This window comes from Leuciscus leuciscus, assembly GCF_965113295.1.
Source record: "Leuciscus leuciscus genome assembly, chromosome: 18".
Lineage (NCBI taxonomy): Eukaryota > Metazoa > Chordata > Actinopteri > Cypriniformes > Leuciscidae > Leuciscus > Leuciscus leuciscus.
Window position 1 is genome coordinate 11,629,547 of NC_138742.1, and position 26,464 is coordinate 11,656,010.

Here is a 26,464-nt window from a genome sequence, read left to right on the forward strand (position 1 = left end):
GTAGACCTGTTCAAATAACTTCCATGTCATCTGTATTTTCATTCTTATATATACCTTATAATGCTTTTAGATTAGTAAGCATGCAGTATGTTTAAGGGTAGATCTGGTATAATTGCTCCTCCACACACACTCTGTCCTGTAGGCGCAGCAGCAGATTCAGACTTCATCCGCTCGGCTCAGGAAGAGAAATCAGCCATCTCTCAGATCACTACAAATATCAGTCTCTGCATCCAGAAATCACATTAAAAGCTTTGGAGGAATATCGCGATCTACGGGAACAGGTATTACAGTCCTGCTGAGAGATTTTAAACGCTTTATTCATGTCGACTTGTACAATTACCGTATAGTAGCACAAACTAAAGGCAAATGCAGTCACGAAACATGAACACAACAAGACAAGACGTTAATTGACCAGACGGTGTTTAAATGACATTTACATGGGTTTTGCTGACGGCTAGAAATCGTAATGTGACATTTAATAACGTGTGGTGTAATGTTTTTAGACCAAAGCTGCTCTTTCGGCATGCGTCAGCTAGTTGGATTTCATGCTAGTTAGCCACGCTAGCTCCTTAGCATGAGCGGATGCGTTCAATGTAATTTTACAGTGAATAAAATACATTTTGAGCCATTCGTTCCTTGCTGTGCCAAGAAAAACGTGAACACGGCAAATACGTCATATGGTTGTGTGGATTATGTTGGTTGTTTTTGTACATCAGCCTTAGCAAGCCGGCTAATGCTAAGCGCCTCATTTAGTCGCTCAAACACATCAGCAAACGTGTGTTTCAGGTTGGCAGACATGAAGCCTTTTTCATCGCCAGGAGGTTTAATAGCTATACATTTGTTTACAGGTGTGCTGTCATGTCTGGTTCATTACTGTTTGTATGTTAGCAGGAGTGCAGTTAGCCTGTCTGTCTGAATCCAGCATGATATATTAATGTTCAAGACTGTCTGTTATGTTCAGATGCAGTTATGATCTATATGCATATCGTTTAAATGGCTACATCTGTCCATTTAACATTAACCCCTCACGGAGTAGGCTACCCTTATTTTTTTCTTGGTGTCTTTGCAGGTCTCTCTCTCTCTCTCTCTCTCTCTCTCTCTCTCTCTCTCTCTCTCTCTCTCTCTATGTGTGTATGTATATATAGCCTAATGTAATAATACTTGTTTTGTGAAAAGCGCGCTACAAATAAATGTGAATTGAATGGAATTTAATTGAATGGTCCTTTAGTGATGGCAGTGTAGGACCCTCTTGATGGCATCCAAAGGTCTCCCACTTAAATGTACTGGTTTGTCAGATCTGTCATCTGCTAAGTGGTACAAAATATGAGGCAGTTTACACTTGTTTAATGGAACAAAATGTTTTTGGCACTCGTAAACGCGTGCCAGAACAGCTCTGTGCTTCCAGATGCACATTTGGTAATCATGCATCCGTGCATGATCGACTAGATCTTTATTGAATGAAAGCGAGGGATGCCATCGCTGAAATGGGGGTTTAGGGGAGAACGTTCTGAACCACCCACGCTCTCCCCCTCCATCTGCTTAGACAAGCTAAAATTAGGTCACCACCAGCCTACTGGGACAAAACACCACCCCTCCCTGAACTGTTATGAATCGAAAGAGATGCTGTGACTACCCTTCTTCGCTTTGGATTGGTTTTTAACAAATTAGAAAAATGTATCTGTGTAGTAACCCCAGCACTTTCCTTCTTCTGTTTTATGTCTTATCAGATTTAAAGGAAAATTAGTGCTGATAAAAGTGTTTTTAGCGCTGTTACATCATACATGTTTAATCTTTGCAGACCACATCTGCTTTGTTTCAGTAGGCTGTGGAAAAGTGATGGATGTCTAAAAACAAAAGATTTTGTGATTTGCATTGTGAAAATTCACGCTATAATTCGAGGGTGTAATGGATGGTAACCAGGGTGTTGCTGTGTTTTTGCCACTGCCTGGGTGTTCTGGGTGGTTGCTTGCCACTATTCCAGCCATAAGCCTCTATGATGATTTGGTCCCTATATATGGCTCAATGTAAGACTATGGGATTTTTTCGCATGCCAGGCTAAATGCTGATTGTATGAACCACATTTGAGTCATTGTTTCTTAATCACCCAAATATATATTGCAAAGTGAACACATTTCATCACACATCCAACCCTGTGATAGGTTGTGCACATGTGTCTTGTTGTACCATTACGTCATCAGCCCTTTTAAATGAGCTGACTCTTAATTCGATTGCGATGCATCAAGGCTTTAATGGTTTTGGATTTTCACTCAAGAGACAAAGTGGAAGGAAAAAGCACCTCGATAAGCTTAAATGACGACGTCTATTGGATACAAAACCTCTTGAAATAGGGAATGGACTAATTGATGATGGTAAATATGCCAAACTTGTCTGAAGCTTCCAGGAAGTGTTTCACACAGGCTTTTTGAGTCTTAATAAATCGCAGTGTATTGATTGCATCGTAATGTATGTCTTGTTTTCACTTTCTCTTTCTTAAGGGGGATGGTCGGTCTTGCATCGTAAGGAAAGTCGCCTTGCCCTCCTGACACATGAGGACCACTCATTGTACAGGGATCATGAGGGCTGTGCTTTAGTGAGGTATGAATGGCCTTTTCTTTATAATGGCGAATAATCACTTGGACTCCATTAATGCTTCTTTGCACTTTCTAATTGCTCGGATCATGAATATTTCATAGAAGTTAATGCATTTTAGTTAATATCTTTTGTACTCAGGGTGTACACAAGGTCTGCTTTCTGTGAGTTCTAGGACAGGTAATTCTATATATGGATTTTAATAACTTTCTTTGGAGTTTAGTTTGGCTAATAACCACTCACTTGATCGAAATGTCGGTCTTACTGACATGTAAAATGACTTACAGTTTGTTTTGTTTTTATTTGTAGTCTAGGAGTGAGTTTATCCAAAATGGTTGATGCCAGTAGTAATTTGGCTCTGGAAACACTCAAATATATTAAAAATATGGCACTGCAGTCTCCGTAAATATAAATGATTTGCAGAAATGTATTGATTGTTTTTAATAGAATTTCAGTTTGTTCTCGAGTATTATTTCAAAAACAGATACTCTGCTTGTGAATATCTACTTCTGTTTTATGTTTAATCTACTTTTGTTCTATATTTTACTTGCTACTAAGTGAAAAGTATCACATGGCAATCAGGGCTATTTAATGTTAAATACACGGCTACATGAAGCGATTTGGTGCCATAAGATTTTGTTGTGGAAAAATAGAAACCAACAAATTGACAAAATGCCCTGACGCTTGTTGCAGCTGGTTAGGACTAAAACTGAATTTACATGTAACGCCGGTTTCACACTGCATGCATTAGCAGAGCGTAAGCAGCGCAGGAGCAGCGCGTATGGTGAGCAGGAGCAGGACACGCGCGTGTTGCTTTCACACTGGCAGCGTTTGTCACGCGCGGCTGAACCGCGGCGTGTGTACAGACAGAGTTCTCTATAATGGATAAGTTGGCATTGCTTTATTTCGTTTTCAAATACATTTAAGAGAAAAGACTTGTCAAGAAGCTTATTTTATAAAAAATTTCATTTATATATCTTTTGGTTCATCTTTGTTTTTATTGTTCTGGCAACAAGTTTGTTTTTGGACATTTGTTTTCTTTTTAAATTGCTGTTGGTCATTTGATTGACTGTTTAAAACACAATAGATATCATCAATGCACTTTTTGGATAAAACCGGTGTATTTTGACCATGATCAATGCATTGTCACTTTAATTCAGCGTAAGCGGCGCAGCAAAAATAGACTCGGCGCCGAAACCCCCGCTGCACTGCTGTTCACGCGACGCTCCTGCTTGACGCTCACGCGCTGCTCCTGCTCCCGGTGTGAATGCACTCATTGATTAAAATGGACGCCGAAAAAAAATACACGCTGTTCACGTGCCGCTGACGCTTGCGGTGCGAAACCGGCGTAAGTGATGGCTTTTTTTGTGGTCTTTTTTTATCATGTCACATAGGGCTGGGTATCTATTCAGATGTTACGATTCGATTTTGATTCGCAAGCTCTCAATTCGATTCGATTTTGATTCTAAAATTAGATTTCGATTCGACTCAATGAATATAATACAAATCCTATATTTATAAAAAAAGAAAAGTGAACATAAGTTTTCAAGTGGTTAATTAATAAAAAGAAATTAAGAGATACAAACCTGTATATTAAACTCTTTTTTTATTTTAGGTACACTTGGATACATCAAAACAGAACCCAACTCTATATTTCAAATGCATACAATGAATAGACAGGATTTTGATGCAAGATGAAAAATTGATGCTGAAAATTGGACTGAAAAGTCAGAACAGTCGCATGCCTTGATCAAACAGGTTAACAATCCTCACATAAACCCATATAAAAAACATTTCAGCATATAATGTTTATCTGTGCTCTTCCTGTCTAACAGCTAGGACATATACAGAAATTGAATAAAGTTATCAAACAATCTGCGCTGCATTAATTATAAATTATATATAGACTAATCAAAGTTACAAAAGTTCTTTAGTCAAGAGCAGTGAGTTTTTCTCTGTTCCCTTTGTTCTTTGATTAACTTTAACGACAGAGATAATTAGTGGCTACTGTGTACTGTCGCTTTAAGACCAGCCGCTGCTGACAGAGACGTGGATCTGACACGCGCCTCATTCTCTCACGAGTCACAACTCTTCACGTTCATCATAAAGGCCAATTTATACTTCTGCGTCGAGTGTACGTCGTAGGGTACGCACGTAAGCGACGCCGTCGTGAGCATTTATACTTCTGCGAATGTCTGTGTTGCTCTGCAGTTACACCGCCGAAACGCTAGTTGGCGCGGGTGGGTTTTAATGTTCCAGTTCCACTGTGTTTACATTCCTCGCGGCTGTTTTGAGTTTAGGTTTCTACGAGCAATGGCAACTGAAGGAGTCATACAGATGGCTGTATTTCCGCACTTCTTCCAGCAATCTCTCGGTCACTTGGTCTATTTCCATGGCTCTTCACTGATCTTCGGAATTTAAAAATGGCGGGCGGCCGGTAGACATGTGCCGGTATTCGGTAATGCGATAAATCGCGGTAATGAATATGCACGATATTGTTATCGCGGGCACTTCAAAATACCGTGAAAAATAATAGATCCGAATTTAGATTTTTAGAACGCGCATTATAGCTTATTTTCCATCAACCGCTTAAACAAGCACTGCCTATGCTGCGCGAAACACGTGCGCACTCTGATGTAAACAATCGCCACGTGTATAAGCATGCGGCCGGTGCGCACTTCTAGTCTAATGTAAACAGTCCTCACATGGAGAAGCAGCATGGCGGAAGGAGGAACGCCGCCGCCTACAGTCTATGGCCGCCGCCGATCTATCCGGATCCATCCCGCTTCTAACAGAGCTGCCAACTCGACGCATTCAGCGCGAGACTCTTCACACGCTCACGCCACACATCCGTTTTCTCACGCAGAGAAAAATCGCGGAGCAAAGAGGACACGAAGACCGTCAAACAAGACAGAGCAGGTTACTTTTGATATGAAACAGGAGAACAATTGTGTCACAGAACGTTACATTTAAACTATTTAATGACCAGCAGCATGTTAGATGACTAAAACATCGAGGAGTATTTTGCTGAATATGTGCACTGCACTTTTTTACATATTTATTATATTTTTACTTGTGTCATTACATAATTGTTATTATAATGAAAACCACATTATATTTGATTTAATTAGTTATTTGTAACCTTTAATAATACCAGCTGATAGGGCTCTATATGGTTACATAGCATTATGTGAGATATTTTTTTTCATGAGAAAAAAATAACATGTGGGCTATCTACTGTAGCCTTCCTAATATTAATCCAAAATAAGTCAATATTGAATCAAGATTTAAATCAAATCCCAAGTATTGAATTGAAATCGTTAAATTTGTGTTAAGCAATACAAACAGTAGGCTAGCCTACCAGTCATTGTACCATGTAATCATTGTAACATGATGTTGTCACTAAACTTAATAAAATTCAGTTTAGTTACCAAATGTTTTGACAATCACAATTACACCTTGTGATGCAAGTTTTATTTAATTTTTTACACCCCCCCCCCCAAATCCATCTGTTTCTCATGTGCAATTAAAATATCGTGATAATACCGTATACCGTGATAAAAGATCACTCAATTAATCGCAGCATGAAAATGTGATACCGGCACATGCCTAGCGGCCGGTGCAGAGTGCAGAAGATCATTCCGGAAATGCGTAGGAGGAAACGCGATGCTATCCAGCCGACCAATCACAGATCTTGCGGTCCGCGTCGCCGCGACGCGTAGTTACATTTTTGAGGAGGTGCGCGTCAGGGTACGGCGAAGGGTACGACGTATGGTACACGTACCTTCTACGCGAACCCGACGCAGAAGTATAAATTGGCCTTAAGACTGCTCTTATGTTATGAAGATACTTGACAAAAATACATTTTGGCATAATTGTGTGTGTTATTGTTCGTTCAAGCGCGAAAGAGAACTCTATTCTGGGCTGTCTTGTGCGCATGCACGATATCAGCGCGAGTCTTTCTGTGCGTCACAGTCAGGACATTCACAGGAGGCAGCGAGCTCTTTTTTTGTCTTGTCGCGCATGAATGGTTTAAAAACATTTGCATGAATAAGAGCGGGATCATGTTACACTAGCCAAAGGATGACAACAATTAACAGATGCTGCATTAATTGCGTTAAAAGCCCAAATTTGTTTGTTTCATATAAAATCGCAGCATTTTGCGTCAAATAATTGCGTAGGCGATTGCGATATGATTAAACGTGCAGCACAAGTTGAGGTTATTTTATGATTTAGATAAAACTTACATAAAATCTCACAGCATTAGCTATAAAATGGAGTTTGCAAGCCTATGAACAGTGGAGGAAAACTAATACTGGCTTTTGGGTAATAGATAAATAAAGATGGAAAAAAAATCTATTCGTGGCGTATGAGAATCGATTTTGAATCGACCACATTTTAAAAAACGATTAATCGAAAAAAATTTTTTTTGGGGCCCAGCCCTAATGTCACACCTGTTTAGGACATAGTTACATCGAACTGATTAATGATTGCTTTCCATTTTGTTGTTTCCCCAAAATGAAGTCAGAAAGGAGGTGAAATTTCCATCCACACAATATTAATCTTAATGCAATCTCTAGGCCACTCAAAATGTTTTCCCATTATGTTGCTTTACTGAGTTCGCCGCCACACTTCACAGTGGACCCATATTCCTTGACAGCGCATTAGTAATCTCATACCAGCATACACACAAACACACAGCCATTGCATTTTTCACTTGAGAGAGCTGTGTAGTCCTAGTGGAAAAAGAAGAAAAAGGTCACCTTTGAACAGGAAATGCGATCATGTTACTTCTGTATTGTAGCAGGACATTGAGTGCCTCCGTCTTCAGCTCAAAATGCCATGATCATTAAACCTCTATCAGTTTACTTTTAGTGCTTCTAAGGAGTTTTGTGATAGTTGTTCCAAAACCTAAATTTTTAAGCATTGTTATGCTTCTGGCATTAAGACTGTTTCAGAAGCAAAAGCGGTGCCTTGTTTTAGGCAAATTTTAAAGGCTGCATCGCTAGGATCCCTAAGAGAACACATCTTTTGTTATTGTTTTGATCTAAGCCGTTCGCTGTAATCCTGAATAAAAGCTTCAGTTTAGTACATTGGTTTAAATAATTTTTAGGCCTGCTTCCACAGTTCTTCTGCTCCTGTGTTAGATTCGGTTTTCACTTAAAAATGGCCAACAATGGCTGCAAGTTTTCAGTTTCATTTTGTTGTACATCCAGGGCTTCTCATGCTCTTCTGTCTCAGAGGCAATTGGCAAGCGTACTGGCCGAGCTCTCACCACACGCTCTTCCTGCTGGTTTTATTTCAGATATCAAAGGGTTCCGGTAATGTGCCATGGGGTACGACGTCACCAGGTTCCAAGGAGAGGTGGACGAGGATCTGTTGTGTCCCATCTGCAGCGGGGTGCTAGAGGAGCCGGTGCAGGTCGATATTTATTTTCATTCAACCGCAACATCTCAGAACACCTTGAAATGAGCCTCTGTCACGGCATTATGAGTTTGTGGTTATCAGATATCACTGCTCTGAGACCATTGTGTGGATGTTTCACAAGGGTCCAACATTTTCTTTATAAAACCTGCCTATGGCAAGGGAATTAAGGGAAATTACAAGCTATATTTCTTTCACCAAAAAAAAAGTATTATGTACACACACACATAGTGTTTTATTAATAAAATTGCTAATAAAAAATACTAACATTTATTATTTGTAGATAACCTTTTTTTCCCTTGCGTATTAGTAAAAAGCTTATTTTAACATGAAACAACTAGACAGTAAAAGGTCTGAAAAATGCACATCAGTTAGCCAGAAAAGTCAGTGCATATTGAGTTCAAGTTACTTCCTGATCAGTTTTTCTGTTCTCTCAGGCCCCTCACTGTGAGCATGCCTTCTGTAATGCCTGCATCACACAGTGGTTTGCACAGCAGCAGATCTGCCCCGTGGACCGCACTGTCGTGACCCTTGCCCACCTTCGACCCGTCCCCCGCATCATGCGTAACATGCTTTCCAAGCTGCAGATGTCCTGTGATAACGCCGGCTTCGGCTGCACGGCCACTCTTCGGCTTGACCAGCTGCAGTCACACCTCAAGGACTGCGAGCACAACCCCAAACGACCTGTCACGTGTGAGGAAGGTTGTGGGTACGTAGTTTCAACAACCATCTTCACCATCTACTTCTCTCTTAGTAATTCATAGCAGTCTTTGGAGGGAGAATGCAGGCCTCCAGACTAACATTTGAGAGCTGTTGCCACTAAGTTCTACAGATAGTGGTGCCATCAGAAAATCTCTTCAATTTAAAAAAATCTCTGTTTGCGCCAATCATTTTGTGCCTGACTGCTTCACAAATCATACATTTGGGAGTCTGCTCAAGCTTTCGCATCCATATTTTCACCTTTATTGCAATACAGTACATAACACAAATGTAAAAGCATGTCATAAAAGCAATATGACAAGAAGTTATAACTGTAATTAAACTAAACTATACCTGTTCTATGTTCATTAAGCATATAATCTCTGGCTCTGTAGGCATCTTACAACAGTTCCCACAGAAGCACCTGTACAGCGATTTATAGATTATCATGACGGAATGCTAATCGACGACTTGAAGATGGTTGACTCCACATCAACTACATAAATTCGTCAATTAATCATTCAAAAATGTCCTTTTGCATTATAAATGTTGTTTAAGGCTGAACACCAATGCTGACAGTTTCTGACATTTTCAGTGTGTGAGATTGAACTGTTTTGTTGTTGCCGGTCGCCGGAGCATGAGCTCTTGAAGCTCCGCCCTCCTCTTGAAAGAGGGCCGGGAGCACCAGCTCATTTGCATTTAAAGGGACACAAAAAAACATTGCGTTTTTGCTCACCCCCCAAAAGTGGGAATTTTAGCAAGCTATAAAAAGTTATCTCTGGGGTATTTTGAGCTAAAACTTGACATACACACTCTGGGGCCGTCAGAGACTTATTTTACATCTTGTTAAAAGTGGCATAATCAGTCCCCTTTAATAGTTTTCAATGTCAACATGCGCTACACTGATGCGTTTGACTCTTGCACAATGGCTAGCTGCTTTTTCAGCTCTTCGTCTTGCAAGAAACTTCGTCTGTGTGAATGCCCCTCAATTGTTCCATTTTGCTCAAATCTGCGTTGTTTACTCAAATCTGCTTTGTTTACTCTTTAGGCTAGAAATGCCCAAAGATGAGATGCCAAATCACAACTGTATTAAGCATCTACGCAGTGTGGTGCAGCAACAGCAGACCAAGATTGCAGATCTGGAGAAGACTGCCGCTGAGCATAAGCACCAACTTGCAGAACAGGTCAGACCTGTGAATGTCACGGTGGATTCAAAACTTCCCATAATTTCTCGGATTCTATGATCTGTATTTTTAATCTGCCCATGATTTCTTTTTTTCAGAAACGTGACATCCAGCTCCTGAAAGCTTACATGCGAGCAATACGCAGCGCTAACCCTAACCTACAGAACCTGGAGGAGAGCATAGAGTACAATGAGATCCTGGAGTGAGTGATCCGTTCTTCTTCTGCCTTTGTTTATGCCAATATAAATTCAAACTAGACTGTTTAAACTATTTATGAATAAGAAAATAAATGTTTCCTCATTTTAAACTTGCATTAAAAAAAATTGGGGTTAGCATGTCTTTTGTTCACCAAGGCTGCATTGATTTGATTAGAAAAACAGTAAAAAGAGTAATATTGTGAAATATTACAATTATTAGTGTTTTCTATTGTAATATATTACAAAATGTTAATTATTTCTGTGACGCAAAGCTGAATTTTAAGCAGCCCTTACTCCAGTCACATGATCCTTCAGAAATCATTTGACATTTTTTACTATCATCAATGGTGAAAACCGTTATGCTGCTTATTATTTTTAGAAACTAATAATTTCTTCACATGTCCTTGACTAGAAAGTTAAAAAGAATTATCTTTATTTAATATAGAAAAATTTTGTCCTTGCTTAATAAAACTATACATTTATTTCAAAAAAAATCTTACTGACCCCAAACCTTTAAATGGTAGTGTTAAATATTTGTGTTTGTATCTAATATATTTATCAAAAGAATATGAAAAACTAAAAATCTAAAGGCACAGTATGTACATTTTGCTGCTAGAGGTTGCTTATTCAAAACAATAACAAGGGCGTAGCTTGATGACGCCGTGAATGAGCGTGGAATCATGGGAGTTGTCGTCTTCACCTCCACAGCCAATGGAAAGCAATCAGACGGGACTCAGGCAGAAATCATATTCATGGATGAGCTAATGTATTAAAGTTTTATTAACGTTACTGTGGTATGAAGCAGGGCGGGCCGAGAACCTGGGACATTTTCAAATAAAAATTGTAGGGTATCGCAGCGCTGTTTTACTCTGTCAAAAACAATCATACTAAAAATACATTTGTGTGTTGAAAGTTATGTTATAATGTTACTCTGTGCATTCATTTGGTGCCTGGTATGAGACGCCCACTGCAGTCAGCTAGATCGATATTTGAATATCATATTAATAAAAGATGTAATGGTAAATGGCATGCAAATAAAACTCTTTCTGATTATGCTATGTTAGCCACTTGACAAAGTAGTGCTGTCTATGAGGCATGGTACAAACATGTGTTCAAACTCATGGTAAATCTAGAAAACAAGAGATTCAAACAATTGGACTGACCCGATAAAGGTATCCAAACAGTTGCTAACCTGTCTAATATAGCACATAATATATTAAAGCATCTTTGGTGTTTCTACGGAATTAAAACCAGAACTCGAGGGTAAGGCTGATATTACGTCATTGACAGGCAACGCAGTGACACGGGACGTCACACTGGTGATTTCTCTGGATTTAAACCTTATTGGAAACATTTGGGATAATGTTAGTACACAAGTCAAAAATAAATATAATATTGTTCTAGTGGATATATTCATCCAAATCTCTTACATATTGTGCCTTTAAATATAAAGCCATAATCATAGTTGTTTGTATTGTGCTACTATGTAAATAATGAGCGGGTAAATTACTCATGAATACGAATAAATTCCTGTTGAGCAAGTTATAATGCTAATACCATAATTGACAATCAGATGACTGTCAAACTAACCACACTCGTTTGGCCACAGATGGGTGAACTCTCTGCAGCCCGCTCGCGTGACCCGCTGGGGAGGAATGATCTCCACACCCGACGCCGTCCTTCAGGCCGTCATCAAACGGTCTCTCATAGACAGTGGATGTCCTTTGTCGATCGTCAATGACCTCATCGAGAACGCCCACGAGCGCAACTGGCCCCAAGGCTTGGCTACGCTGGAGACACGGCAGATGAACCGCCGATATTACGAAAACTATGTGGCCAAGCGTATTCCGGGTAAGCAGGCCGTGGTGGTGATGGCCTGTGAGAACCAGCACATGGGTGAAGATATGATTCTGGAGCCAGGTTTGGTTATGATCTTCGCTCATGGTGTGGAGGAGATCTTATAGTCTGTACATAGGTGGGTGCAAACGATGAAAAGCAGGAAGGGGTTTACAAAAACTGAATTACCACCCCCACCCCCCCACCCCAATCTAAAAGATTCTTAATTCATCCCACTAAAAATATCAAGACCTCTTCGGCAGTCTTTACCTCAAATTTTCTGGAAGGACGAAGGCAGAGAAAGCTCTCCACTCGTTTGACGATCTCCAGCATTCCTATATTCTCTTTGCCTTAAAAGGACATTTTTCAAAAAGTGGACCCTAATGACAAATACCAACTTGAAACATTATCAGGGATGATGGTACACACATGTTTTAACATTAACATTGAAATCGAAAGGATTTGAAGTGATGTCTAATTTCCCCTTTAACATTTATTTCTCTTGAGAGCAAATACATGTCAATCACAGCTTTCAACAGTGTAAAAGACCTGTTAAGATTCTTGTAAATTCAGATGATTAAGAAATATAGACAAATATGCTATCTGTTCTTGTTCTAATAGAGTAGTAGACATTTTTTGCTGTCTTCATCTCAGTTTGCTATTTACAGTAGTGTGTTTTAGCTACCATGGATCTCAATGTTAGGTTTTGTTTTGTTTTGTTTTTAAGAGAGCTATGATTAAAGTATGCTAGATAAAGAGCTCTCTTCTCGGTGTTTGCACTCTGTGGCGATTGGAAAAACAAGATGTCATGAATCTCGTTTTGTGAAGATGTTTGTCCTTCTTCAGAGGAAAGAGTGAAGAAGGATTTGTATGATGTAAATCAGCAGCCGGTTTGATACCTTTTATTCCACACCGCTTTTTGAGTTTTTATGTGCAACCAGAAACTCTAAATTTTCAAATAATTTTTTCCAGAAACAATATTTTTATGCTTTTTATTATTTTCTACTGGCATCACTGGTTATCTCGCTATTAATAATCAGAACCAGATTTTTTTTTTTCTTGGTTGACCTCAAAGGTCTCTTCTAGGTGATTTAGCGAAACCATAAATGACGGATGAAATGTATATGAAGTATACAAACATTTTGAAAAATGACCAACCTACAGCTGATGTAAAACCATTATGTCTGCAGATGCTTAACCATATCTGGAGTGTACATCCGAACCGTTTTTTTATCCATCATTTGCCACAGCACCTCTTGACGAATTGTAAAGAATAAAGAGATGGGACGGTGGTATATCTGTGTATATTGTGCAATTGGTTTAAGAATTTATTTTGCATATTTTACGTACCTTCATTGTACATAGTTGATTTAATCAGTTTAATTTGTGTTGTCTTTGCAACCAAAGTGTTTTGTTGTGTTGAATGCACATCGTGCTTGCTTTTTTTTGTTGTTGTTATTGCGCGAACACCGAAAATGTAAGTTCAGCGATTCTGAAATGTATCTTTGAGGCTATTGTGTGTCATCTGCTTCAGTGTTACATAGACCTGAATGCTCAGTGCGTTGTTTACAATAGCTTTTTTGCAAATGTAGTTTAATAAGAGCTGAAAACTAAGGACCCAGAATGTTTTAACTGCAATATTCAGCCGGGTCTATGTGAATTAGAGAGAAATGTATGTGAACTGCCTTATCACACTTCATTCGACACTTTACTGCATGATTGCTGTATAATGTGTCACATGGCTTCTCACAATCGCACCCTGAAGCTGGAGAAATTAAACATGACCCAGTGAATTTCACTTCATGGATCTGATCACCTTATGCTAGAAAGTTTCATTCATTAAATAAAGGTTCACTTCTTCTTGTGCTCAGTTTAATGAGGCCGATTCATCATCTCTTATTGGACACGCAAGACTTTCTTGACTCTCAGGATTTATCATCTGACGTCAGGGATGAAACGTTCAAAGAGCTCATGTTTCCCGCTGCAGCATTGTCCGTGGATGTGGCAGTCTTCTGTTTGTTTTTGTCTTTCATTCTTGCTTTTGTGCTGTGGGTTACTGAAAGAATATGAATAAATATCATTGATTTTGCAATATGACACTAGTGTCTTTGTCATTATTATTATTAACTTGGTAGCAGGAACTTCTTGTTGGTTGTGTTGTAATCAGTGGTTTTAAAAATGGCCAATGCAATGCTAATCAGCGTAGAGACCTTACTTCCTCTTGTTTTTGCTGTTTTTTCTCTCTTCTACCACACAATGTCACTAAAGTGCAATTTTACTGTCACATTTTAACAGTCTGAAGGGATTTTCAAATATTTCTGTTTCCATATGACAATTTTCAGCTAACTTTGCCATTATCACTGTTTAGTGACTACATGGTAACTTCTATCTGCTGATCTCCATCTATTTAATGGCTTGAACCCAAACAGCGCACACAGGAATAATCCTCCTGTTGTTGGTATTTTCTTTGACCAGGCCATAGCCACTAATGCAGCAAGTCATTTTAATCCAGCCCATTATAGCGCCCGTGAGGAACGGAATGTCACATTGTTTTCCCAGCAGCTCTCTTGACCAGTTTCTGCTCGACTCAAACTGCATTGGCTGGTCTCATATTTCGTAAATAAAATTATCTTATGGTTTTGATATTGCAAATACCTACCATCCATCCATCCTGTCATGAGCAATCACAAAAGCCTGACCAGTTAAACAATTTTGTTTCATGTCTCCCTAATAAATTAAATGGTTCTTAATCCTTTTCAAAAAGTAAGGATTTGATTGGAGCTTTTACAATCTGGTACCACAAATTCCTGTATCAGTTAATCAAGCATTTGGCAATCAAATATATTACAGCTTAATTGTATGACAACTGTTAAAGCAGTTGCACTAAGTACTGATATAAATACAATCACTCAGATGCCAAACCTAACACTGAAGATAATGGCATTTAACGATGACAGTTTTAATAGTTTAAATGTCACACCACCCTGTTGATTGTCGATGTGTAACCACAAATGTAACACGTTTCTGTTGATTAATCACTCATGCATAGGCCTATACTATCTATCTATCTGTCTATCTATCTATCTATCTATCTATCTATCTATCTATCTATCTATCTATCTATCTATCTATCTATCTATCTATCTCTGTCCGTCTGTCTGTCTATCTATCTATCTATCTATCTATCTCTGTCCGTCTGTCTGTCTATCTATCTATCTATCTATCTATCTATCTATCTATCTATCTCTGTCCGTCTGTCTGTCTATCTATCTATCTATCTATCTCTGTCTGTCCGTCCATCCATCCATCCATCCATCCATCCATCCATCCATCCATCCATCCATCCATCCATCCATCCATCCATCCATCCATCCATCCATCTATCTATCTATCTATCTATCTTTCTATCTCTGTCCGTCTGTCCATCTATCCATCCATCCATGATCCATCGATCCATCTATCTATCTATCTATCTATCTATCTATCTATCTATCTCTGTCCGTCTATCTATCTATCTATCTATCTATCTATCTATCTATCTATCTATCTATCTGTCCGTCTATCTATCTATCTATCTATCTATCTATCTATCTATCGTTCTATCTATCTATCGTTCTATCTATCTATCTATCGTTCTATCTATCTATCTATCTATCTATCTCTGTCCGTCTATCTATCTATCTATCTATCTATCTATCTATCTATCTATCTATCTATCTATCTCTGTCCGTCTATCTATCTATCTATCTATCTATCTATCTATCTATCTATCTATCTATCTATCTATCTATCTATCTATCTATCTATCTATCTATCTATCGTTAGTGCTCTCGATGAGAAGCACAGAGTTCCACACACACACATCTGAGCTAAAGTGCATCGCTCAGCTCAGACACAGTGCGGGCGGTGCTGTGACTTTATGGGAGTGTCACTCACAGTTAGGCGTGTTCACTTTACTGTCAGTTCTCAGCTAAACGCTTTCTCACAGACGAGGCTAGTTCTGCCTCCTTCGCCACTTATGTACTAATTTTGTACGCTCTGAAGCAGTGTTTGAGTGCATCTGAGTGATTTTGTCCTTGGCGTCTGTTTTAAAAACAAGACAGAATCACTAACCGGGTGCTGCAGACCTCAAGACATTAAGGTAACGCAAATGTTTATTTATTGTTATGGTGATACGAGCGAGTTTTAGAGAGTTGACGACCTTTAAAACAGTAGCAGGGATTTTATACTGTGCTGCATGTAACGTTAGGTTTTATGCATTATTTCTAACGGCAGCGACTCAAAACCTCTGACTGTCCATACGGAGTGTTTATATGCGACTTCGATCGATTGTATCGATGCCCAGAATGTTGTCTTGCTATTGATGGGAATTGTAAGGAATTTAATGATTCTTTTGATTCGTTTTAACTTGTTCGGTTCCTTAACGGTTCCATTTAAGAATGCCATACTTTTAATAGCCTTTACTTTGACGAATACATATCTTTTTTTAAATCGACTGCACTCAACGGTTAGCAGGTGATGAATTAATTTCAGGTTTCAACAAAGAATTAGCATAACAATAATATATGTGTGTGTGTCTGTGCGTGTGCGTGCGTGCGTGTACAAAAATAAACAATTTTCTTGCTTGAGGTATTTACACAGACTTTTTTTTTTTTTTTTTTTTTTGAGGCCACACAAATGCAGTCCAATAATTGGCTCTATAATAAATACAAATACTAAACGATGTGGTATCATATTTCAATTCTTGTTTTTATACAATAAACTCATCACATGTATCTCAAATAATTGTCATATGAACAACGTACCAGTCAGTATCCTAACTCATCAGCCTTAAGTAGGCTACAACATTAAAGACAATAAAAGATTTTTGTTTTCGAGTCGTGAGTGATGACGAAATGATTAAACTTGCGGTTAAGTAAATGAGTCAGATAAATTCGGTAATCGATTCATACGTGTTTTTGATTCACAAAAAGAACCGGCTCATAATTTCCACTCGTTCAAGAATCATTCTACATTGCTTGCGTTGTATCTTTATGATTCTTTCAAAGAACCGACTCGTATGAGTAATTTGGTTGGGAATCGGACTACACTGCTGTGTGTTTCGGACTGTAAATTCATTAGTAGTAGCCTATTGCATGCCTTACGTATAAATGTATGTTAACTGATCCGAACGTCTTGAAAATAATTCTGTTTAGGTATTTTAGTGATCTAAATAGAAACAGCTCACTAGATTTTGAGACGAAGCCCATAGCTGTGCGATTCTCAGTCATTCATGTCATGCACAGATCAGTCTATTTTCAATTCAATTGTAGCCTAGTTAACCGCATTTTGGTGGTTTCGAAGTTGTTGGCTTCATCTGGTTGTTTTGTCAGATGTTTTGTTATTCTCTTTCACTGAACTATAGACTGTGGAGTCATAGCCTACTTTTATATTAAGTTAAGTGTTACTGTTATGTGCTTGGAAACGTAAAATACACTAAAAAGAAGGAAAAGTCCTAGATACTGTGTTTTTTGAAAGTTTTTTTTATGGTTTAAAAATACAAATATATGGTTACACAACATAGCCTACTTCAAAGAATATAGGCTACCATATTGATCTTAACTGGGTTTAGGTGGTCTCATAATCTGACCAACCGAGAAGTCCCCCAAACCCATTTTAAAACCATCAAAACCACCATAACTTGGTTCAATATGTTTTATTCAGCAATGACTTTTTGTGCTTCTTATCATGATGTTTTTTAACACATTTATCTGAACTGGTTAAGCAACTGTTGCATTCTCTGGAGTTTTCCCCTGAATTGTTTATTTTACCATTATCTTTTGACTAGGTTTGATGAATATCTAAATGTCTGCAATATTCACGCTGCCTTAATAATACAGATTTTATCTAAATGTTTATTTCAACCGTCTTCTATTTAAAGGTTTAACTGCACTGATGTCATTAAGTTCATCTTATTTCATCATCATAAGAGATTTCAACTCTTCCAGTTAGACAGACATATTGTTTTTTTTAACAGACTGGAAGAATTTTGTCACATATCCAATTTTAGCTGACCGGGCTATATGAGTCACGACTGTTGAAGAGAAAGGGTTTTGAAGGTCTTTTTCTTCTCCCCTGCATTTACACCTTTTTGCCAAATTGCTTACAAAGTCAGTCATTCTTGTTTTTCCACTCTTGTTTCTGCTGTCGTGACCAAAACGTATCCATCTCAGTGCAACATGATTATATTTTAGTTTGCGGTTTTGTATCTCTGACTCATTTGAAACCCTATACTAAATTTGTGGATGTCCCTAAAGAAATTAAAAGTTCTAATTTAGCCCCACATTCTCTCTGGAGCTCTTGGCTTAGTTTACCTGATAATGGTAACTCATTCTCTGAGGAATCTATAGCCTTATGGGCTTGACTAGAAAATCACAGGGTTGGTTTACTGTCTTCCCAGCAATCTCCTGCTTTTATAACTCATGAGCCAAGTAGTGAAAAACTGGATTCAGGAGTAGCTTGTCTTTCCTAAACCCCAATCATAATCTAACTGCATTTATGCAACAGGGACAGATGAAGGTCTAGCTTTGTAAATGGAATGTGGGTCAATATTCATTTCACCACAGATTTCCTCACTTTCACCTGGGGAATGGTAAGTACGTATTAATCTCTAAAAGGTGGGTGAACAAAACCCGGAAATTGCTGCTCCAAAGAGCTTGTATTCCCATATTTCCATTCAGTGGTCAGTAAAACACCACCATCTTCTCTAGCTTGAGTAGTTGAAAGCCAGAGTGGTTTCAGACCAAGAGTTTCAAGACTGCAGACAAAGAAATTATGAGGAAATAAAAAATGTAACCAAATTACATCTCACTTATACAACGTACACTCAGCGGTCTAACAGCGCTCGTCAGTGTCAGAATGATTGAGATGACCAATCAAATCAATGAAGGCAGGCCTTACTGTTCACAGAAGACGAGTGAGAATTCCAATGCAACACTTAGCATTGAAAGAGTGCATGGTTAGATACATACAAGTAGCTAAACATTTAATATTTGACGACTGTTTTACGGTAGAAAGGTTCAGTAACTGACAGTAATATCCAGTGATGCAAACTACTCCGTTTTGAAATGAAAATATGCTTATATTTACCTGATTCATGTAAGTAATAACTGAATTTTATTTTTTGCATGTTTTTTTATTTATTTTATTTTTTACATATTACACATACGAATAAGAGAGAATGTGTGTATATTTAAAATAAATAAATACATTTAATTGAAATTGATCTTCATAACTACTATAGACCTGGAATTTTTACCGTTCTTATTTCTTTTTCGTTATTTCCTTAAATCCCTTTTAATCCTTAATTTTTTTTGATTCCTTTAAATAAAAAGACCAATAACTCAATAATACTCAATAAAAATGTTGGCACATTTTTAATGTTTAAGAATGAAGCAATTGGGACATCCATAAATATTTGCATTGGAAGTTTACAGTTGTACTTTAAAGTAAAATTATATTATTTTATTTTTTACAGTAAAATTATAAATTAAAATAGTGATGTGTATGTGTGTGTATATATATATATATATATATATATATATATATATATACACATATATATATATATAGTTAATTTAATATTTTTCTATATTATTAAATATTTATTATTATTATTTATTGTCATATTGATATATAATTACATGATTTTTATTACACGCATATGATACAAAAGCACAGCAAACATGTAGTTCAGTAAATCAATACATTTTTCTCCCAAAACGTGTCTGGAGCCCTGAGTATGTCCATTGTACATTGAAACCTTTTGGAGATAATTGTTTTCTAGTGGTTGTTTTCATTGTGAAGTGTTCAATTGTAGTTTAGGCTGTACAAATGAAATAATGATCTGCATAAGTGATAAAAAGGTCCTCTCATTATTTTTGAGAACACTTGAGTCTGTGGTTTCTCATTCCCTCTCTCGTGCATCATGGTAATACAGTCTAAATGTTCAATCGCTTCACTCGTGACTTCAACTCTTGATATTGCTCTGTGTAGGAAAGAGAGTAGCGCAACAGTTGCTGCATGTCTGATAGTGTGCTCTCCGAGTGGGTGGAAGTACGTTTCTAACATGCGTCTCCACTAGCGTGTTGCACAGGCTTTTCTGGAGGAGGGCGGCGTGCACGGCTGCTGTGCAAGCTCAGACGTGCCTGCGGCTTGGCAGTTGCTTTGAGAGGGTTTCCTGCGCACCGCTGAGGCCCCTTTTGCTTTTTACCAAAAACTCGTCCTGCCAGAACTTAAATAGTCAGTGATGCTTTTTTTTCCATTGAAATGCAAGAAAAAAAGAAGCTGAGGGAGGCGAGCACAGCAGCCGTTCTCTGGTGAGGTGTGACTCGCGCTCCTTTACAGTTTGTGGCCTGTGTTTTATGGCACGTCTTTGAAATTGGCCTGTCATTTGTTTTGCAAGCCGTTTCAGAGTGTTTGAGCAAAAAATGATCTTGAGTCGATTATATCCACTTTTCCAGTTTCACAGTCCTGTATGACATGGATATGACATAAATGCACGTTGCAGAGCACCAAATGGTGCACATTTATAGACAAAAATCATCCCCTTTTGATGAGGTGAACGATTCACACTTACATCAGCTGGTGTGGAATGCAAAGCAGTCTGTTTGAAGGCTGTGTGCTCCGAGCAGCTCGCGTAGGTGGAGCAGACCAGCAGGGGAAGACCCGCGAATGCTGGCCGGGTTTCCTCCCCCTCATCCGTCTCTCCCCTCCTCCCTTCCTCATTCTAGTCCTGTCAGTCACCCCTGGCAACAGTCTGAGGCAGCACAGCTGATGGGGAAACTCTTTCCATTTGGCAATCCTTCTGACCAGATGCACATTGTGTTTCCTTGGAAAAGCTGAAATGACTTGATTTGATTTGACTTAATCTAATAAAGTGCAGCTCATAACCAGCAAAAAGAACATTTCCCATTAGAACCAGAAGGGTAACCCATAGGAAAGAAAAAATGACAATTATCATTTTTGTCACAACCGATAGTGAAATCAATTATTCTTATTTTTAATTGTCTGATGATTACCAATATGCAGAACCAATGCTTCTATTTCTATTGTATTATTTCTATTATTTTTTCTATTTTTATATATTATTTCTATTTTAATAATTTCTAAATAATTAAAGTGCAAGGATAAAAATTTATTATGAATATAACAATAATAATTTCAACAACAATAATATTTATTTTAAGCCAAATATTTAGGGGGCATTTACACGGCAGTCTTCAACTTAAACAGAACACTTTTAATGTGTTTTGCGCGTTCATTTGCGCGACAACTGCGTTTTGAGGGCCTGAAAATGCAAACTTTTGAAAACGGGTTTCAGTGTAAGTGCAAGTTTTTGAAAACGAGACCATTATCATCTCCATGTAAACTAAAAAAATGCGAATTTGTGAAAACGCAACGGTGATGCTATGTGCATGCGTTTTACGCATAGACAGTATATAAACTGGACACAGCGACCCCATTGGATTCAACGGAGACAAGTGAAGTCAATTAGAAGCACTTACTTCCTGATGGTCGAGCGTACTGCGCAGACTCAAACTGAGCTTGATGACGTAGATGTGACGTGAGCAACCCGTCTGTCTTCTAGTAGCTGTGCCAAGAGAAATCTAAATCATTCCCTTCCAAATCTTGCAGAGACGGAGAGCGTGAGTAGGAGGTATCCATGAGCTAGGAGCAGGAGCAACTTTTGCTAAGTATTCTGATTAATTACTTTGTCATTTTGCCTCCACGTCCCCGCGATTGCCCGTGAGCTTCTCCTCCTGTCCATACGGTAATTCTCTACTGTGCGACAGAGAGTCGCGTGGTTATGACGCAATCTTTAGCCTATTTTTACAAAAACTGCTTCTACGGGGCCATACCGTAAGATACAAGGTAATGGAGCCTTTTATACATTTTCGTGTTTCTTTAGAAATAAATAATGGACAAATGGAGTCTTTAAACGCCTCAGATGTAAAGTTATTCGCTGTCAAAGTGACGCCAAAATGAATGGGAGTCAATGGGATGCTAACAGCAGGTGATGGTCCGCTAGCCAATGGCGGCGCCCGGGGAAACTTCAAAATAATATGAAACCCTGCCCCCCTGGTTTTACGTGTTCAGTCTGTGGGTGCATATAGTTTCTTTGCAAAGTGACATCGCCAACTACTGGCCTGGCATGAATAATACAACGTTTTTAGTCGTTTTCACTGATCCGTTTGAATGGGGATCGTTTTGACAACGTTGTCGGCTGTACACAAAAAATTCAAATAATTTTTTTTTTCCAGTTTTTAGTTCAATGTCGTGTAAATGTACCCTAAATGTTTGCCAACTTTTCACTTGAATATGTTGTTGTGGGTGCATATGAATGTCTAAAGAATAGAGCCCAATTTATCGGTAGATTGAATATTTATGTGTGAATATTGGATTGAGTGTGAATTATCTCTAAATACAAATGAAATCTCCTTATTATCAAAGTATCTACTAGTGTCTTATATTTATAATTTCTAAAATCGCATTCATTTTAAAACTATACTGTATTGTCTCCTTTATTTTATTTCTAGGAAAGGGAATAAAGACAACTCAGATCATCTCAGATCATTTGAGTTATGAAAGAGCAACCTTTGAGCAATAAAATGAGAGGAAGGGGAATATATGGACTTCACTTGACAAAAGGAGACAGCTTGTACAAACAGCACAAAGCTTTAAAAAACTATTGTTCCTAAATATAGTTTTAAAAGACATTGTTAAGGCAAATAACGTGAACAGCTAATAATAGATCTCTAGAACAGGCGTGTAAGCTCAGCACGTGAGAATCACACACCGCCCTTCTGTCTAGTCTATATTGTGTTCTAAGTCCAGCTTTTCTGGTAAAGTGGGTTGGAATTGCAACTTAATAGGCGAGATAGTGAGAGGGGTTGGGCGATTTACTGTTGTAATTTAACTTGTTGGCCTTATGCAACAGTCATTTACATTTTTGCATGTTTTCTCTTTAAACGTGTTGACTTGTTAACAGAGTTTTGCATTGCTGTTGAACAACATTCTTATAATTCTTGTGAGCTCGTATTTGTAGTACATAGAATATTTGAACACTTAAAAATGTGTCACACAATGCAGGACTATTTAAGTGCACTGCAAGAAAATCTGAAATGTGATTAAAACAACGGGGATTTTTTTTTTTTTTTTATAGCATTAATTTCCCTTATTTCATTTTAACTTAAAATATTGATGTTTGACTAAAAACAATTGTCAGCTACCTAGTTATAAATACAGGAAGAGATAAGCTTGCCACAATGCACAATACAAGGGAATCTCTCTGCAACACGAAACTAACTACTACAAACACCCACTACTTCCTTAATGCTATTGACATTTCTGTAATGCTACTGACATTTTTACCTGCATAGTTTTGAATGGCATAGAGATCAAGATCTAAAGAGACACATGACTGTCATGCACTTGTGGGGGCTGCCACATATAATATTAGAGTTGTAAAAAAAGCTTCAAAGATATTTATTTTGTGATAAGGAGCAGCTGACTGTACATTATCCAGTGTATTACGCTGCTAATTACCCAATAACGATATAAACAGACATACTGATTTGAGTTTTGATTTGGTTCTCTGGGACAAAGACTGATATTAGCTGACATTATGCAAAAAAATTACAAATTAAATCCATTTAATTTGAGATCCATTTAATCAATAATGGTATTGGTAACCCTCATCTATAATGAAAAAAAACAAAACAAAATTTTCCACCTCAGCAAATGGACACATTGGCATGAATGAATGTGCATCTGTATTGTATAAATGACTGGAAACTGTTTCTGAATATATGAAAACAATTTACGGTTCAAAAGAGTGATGTCATTGTTTATGTCTTGTTTTTGTGGGTGGTCTCAAAGACAGTGTACTTTACCGAGCCACAAGGATCCCAATAGCCCGGTGTTTTAATGGACTAAGTGTTTGGTGAAGCAGAGATTTGTCTCCCTCCATAAAACCGAGCTATGCATGCAAATAAGTGATGAGAAAGGCCAGAATCAAATTACCACGCTTCTGTGCTCAACCCAAACAATTAGAGATGGAGAGAGAGAGAGAGAGAGAGAGAGAGAGAGAGAGAGAGAGAGAGAGAGGGAGAGAGAGAATCCAAGACCTGCAGCCATCAGCTTCAGTCAACTGACTGTTAAAACTGGTGTGAAACAAGACCATCAGAAAATATCAAACATGACCATCCTGTTTGTGTTACGCATACTGTCCTTTGGTTGAATATCATGAAAAACTATTTTCATCATATTTCAACCTAAACTCATAATACTAAAAATATATGAAATTATATTTCTTATAAAGCAAATAAAGCATATTTTTGGTTCCAATAACAGTTTTTTGCATTGTGACATTATGTTCATGACAATTAAGCCCATTTAAATCCCCTTCTCCCAATTGTTTGTAGCCTATAAGAAAAAATCTCATTCTCGTAAATGCAATGTGGGGGAATTAGTTGCACCTTAACAATAAGGTTCCATTTGTTAACATGAACTAATAATGACAAATACTTTTAAAGCATTTATTAGTATGTTAATTTCAACATTGATTAAATGATTAAAATCTGAGCTAACATGACTAACAATGTTGTATTTTAATCAACTAAGGTTAACAAAGATTAATAAATACTTAAACAAATGTATTGCTTATTGTTAGTTAATATTAGTTAAGACGTTAACTAATGGAAAAATAATTATTATATATTATTTACCTTACAAAGCTGAATTTAATTCATGCTGATTTTACAAAATCAAATTTTCTTAGAATTTTTTTTCTTAAGTCCCCTGTGGTGAAAATCAAGCTTTTAAAGTTGTTCATATGTCTGTGGTGTTTTTAAGATGCTTTAAGACAAACTAGACAACATTTTTTTTTACAAATGCATAAGTCAACACCATTGCTGAGTATTTTCTCCTTAAAACTGCATTGAATCAAAGACATCAAAACGTTTAAATATGTAATTTTGGTGATTTTTAAGATTTATTTTTGGCATTTTTATTAGAATAGGACAGTAGCTAGACCTGAAGTGAGGTGAGAGAGAGAGAGAGAGAGAGAGAGAGAGAGGAATCGGATCGGGAAAGGTCCACGAGTCAGGATTCGAACCCGGGTCGCCCGAAGCACAACAGCTCTACATGTCGGCGCACTTGCCCACGAGGCTATCGGCGCCGACCAAAAATGAGTTTTAAGGGATAAAATGATTGACTACAGGGGGACTTTAACTGTATTATATTAATGAGAATGAGATTTTCCCACAGATTTTAAATTAGAATACGAATTTAAAGGGAAAACTTCAACTGATATACATTTTCTTTGAGTCAAAATACAAAATATTACCTTGACTTGACATTTCTCCATTTGAATGTAAATCTGCCATTAAAAATGTGATTTAGGAGGTATTATGGACATTTTATTCAATTACACAACTATATGTACTTTCGTTTCACATGTTTTACCTTTTTTAGAAGATTATCTGTGAGAGAAGCATAACTTATAAAATCATTAATTAGGATTTTTACCTCAGGATGTTTGATTTAAATTAATATTTTAGCCACGAAACTCGCATTCTGATTTGTTCGTTCAATGTGATGTTCTCAGCTGATTGATTTTGCGTATTCATTACTCTTTCCCTTTATAACACGAAACATCCAAACGAATGCATCTCTACAGTACACGCTATGCAAATTCTTATTAGCCCTCCGTCTCCCCAGCACCACCTGCCTAGATGTGCTACAGGGGTCTCCCTCTCTCTCTTGCAGCATATTTCCCTTAATTTTATGTTCTGATCATTCAGTACTTGCTCTGCATCAGCAGCGTAGCAGTTCTAGTGTGCCAATACCAAACCTATACATACATATACTTACATTTAATTAAATGTTTTACAAACTATACCCAGAGTTGTCATGACTGAACCATACATAAATAAATGTAAAATTGAAAATGTAAATTTCCTTTTATCTTTCAGAAATGACTGATAAGACTGTAGTGTGTATGTAAAATTGTCTGTCATGCACCGGCTAACTTCCGCTGTTAACAAGAAAAAAGCATTGCTTCTGTTTTCCCAACTTTCTCTCTCTCACACACCCACCCATATATACACGGAATAGACCACACAAACAAAGTTCCTTGGCAACGACACTAACCTTTTGAGGGAATTAACTGAGAACGGTGTGACCCTTTGTTAGCTCACATCACATGAGAGGAGTGGGTGGATGGGCTTCATTCAATACGACAGCCTTTTCTGTCGTATCAAGAGTTTTTCAGCGCTTACATTCTGGGAAGAATTTAAACTGCCATTGAAGTGGATTGTACCCTATTTCATGCTGACAAACTTTCATAAGAGGTTAGGTTAAGGAACTCCTCCTGATGTTCGGACTGGAGCTTTGCATATGTTTGTTTGTTGGCTTTAAATATGTGGCTGATTTTCTGTGTTCACAGTCAAGTGCAGGATCACTATTATGAAACTTTTACTTCGGCTACTATTA

General features: G+C 37.8%; 2 protein-coding genes across 3 annotated transcripts in view; both read left to right on the forward strand.

Moving 5' to 3' along the window:
• The first annotated feature begins 142 nt into the window (after positions 1-142).
• On the forward strand, positions 143-14,026 carry rnf41 (ring finger protein 41). 2 transcript variants are annotated; one of them, XM_082146384.1, is made up of 8 exons: positions 146-281; positions 2,273-2,369; positions 2,496-2,595; positions 7,895-8,010; positions 8,451-8,722; positions 9,761-9,896; positions 9,995-10,098; positions 11,703-14,026. In XM_082146384.1, the coding sequence occupies exons 4-8, from the start codon at positions 7,921-7,923 to the stop codon at positions 12,055-12,057; spliced, it is 957 nt and encodes a 318-aa protein (XP_082002510.1). In that variant the 5' UTR covers positions 146-281; positions 2,273-2,369; positions 2,496-2,595; positions 7,895-7,920; the 3' UTR covers positions 12,058-14,026. The 2 variants fall into 2 exon arrangements, with proteins under 2 accessions (XP_082002509.1, XP_082002510.1); XM_082146383.1 differs by lacking the exon at positions 2,273-2,369 and having other exon boundaries at positions 143-281.
• Positions 14,027-15,895: 1,869 nt separating this feature from the next.
• dgkaa (diacylglycerol kinase, alpha a) overlaps positions 15,896-26,464 on the forward strand; it is a 30,232-nt gene continuing 19,663 nt past the window's right edge. Inside the window, exon 1 of the mRNA XM_082146379.1 lies at positions 15,896-16,070. The gene's annotated coding sequence lies outside the window, so the exon portion shown is untranslated. The remainder of the gene's footprint in view (positions 16,071-26,464) is intronic.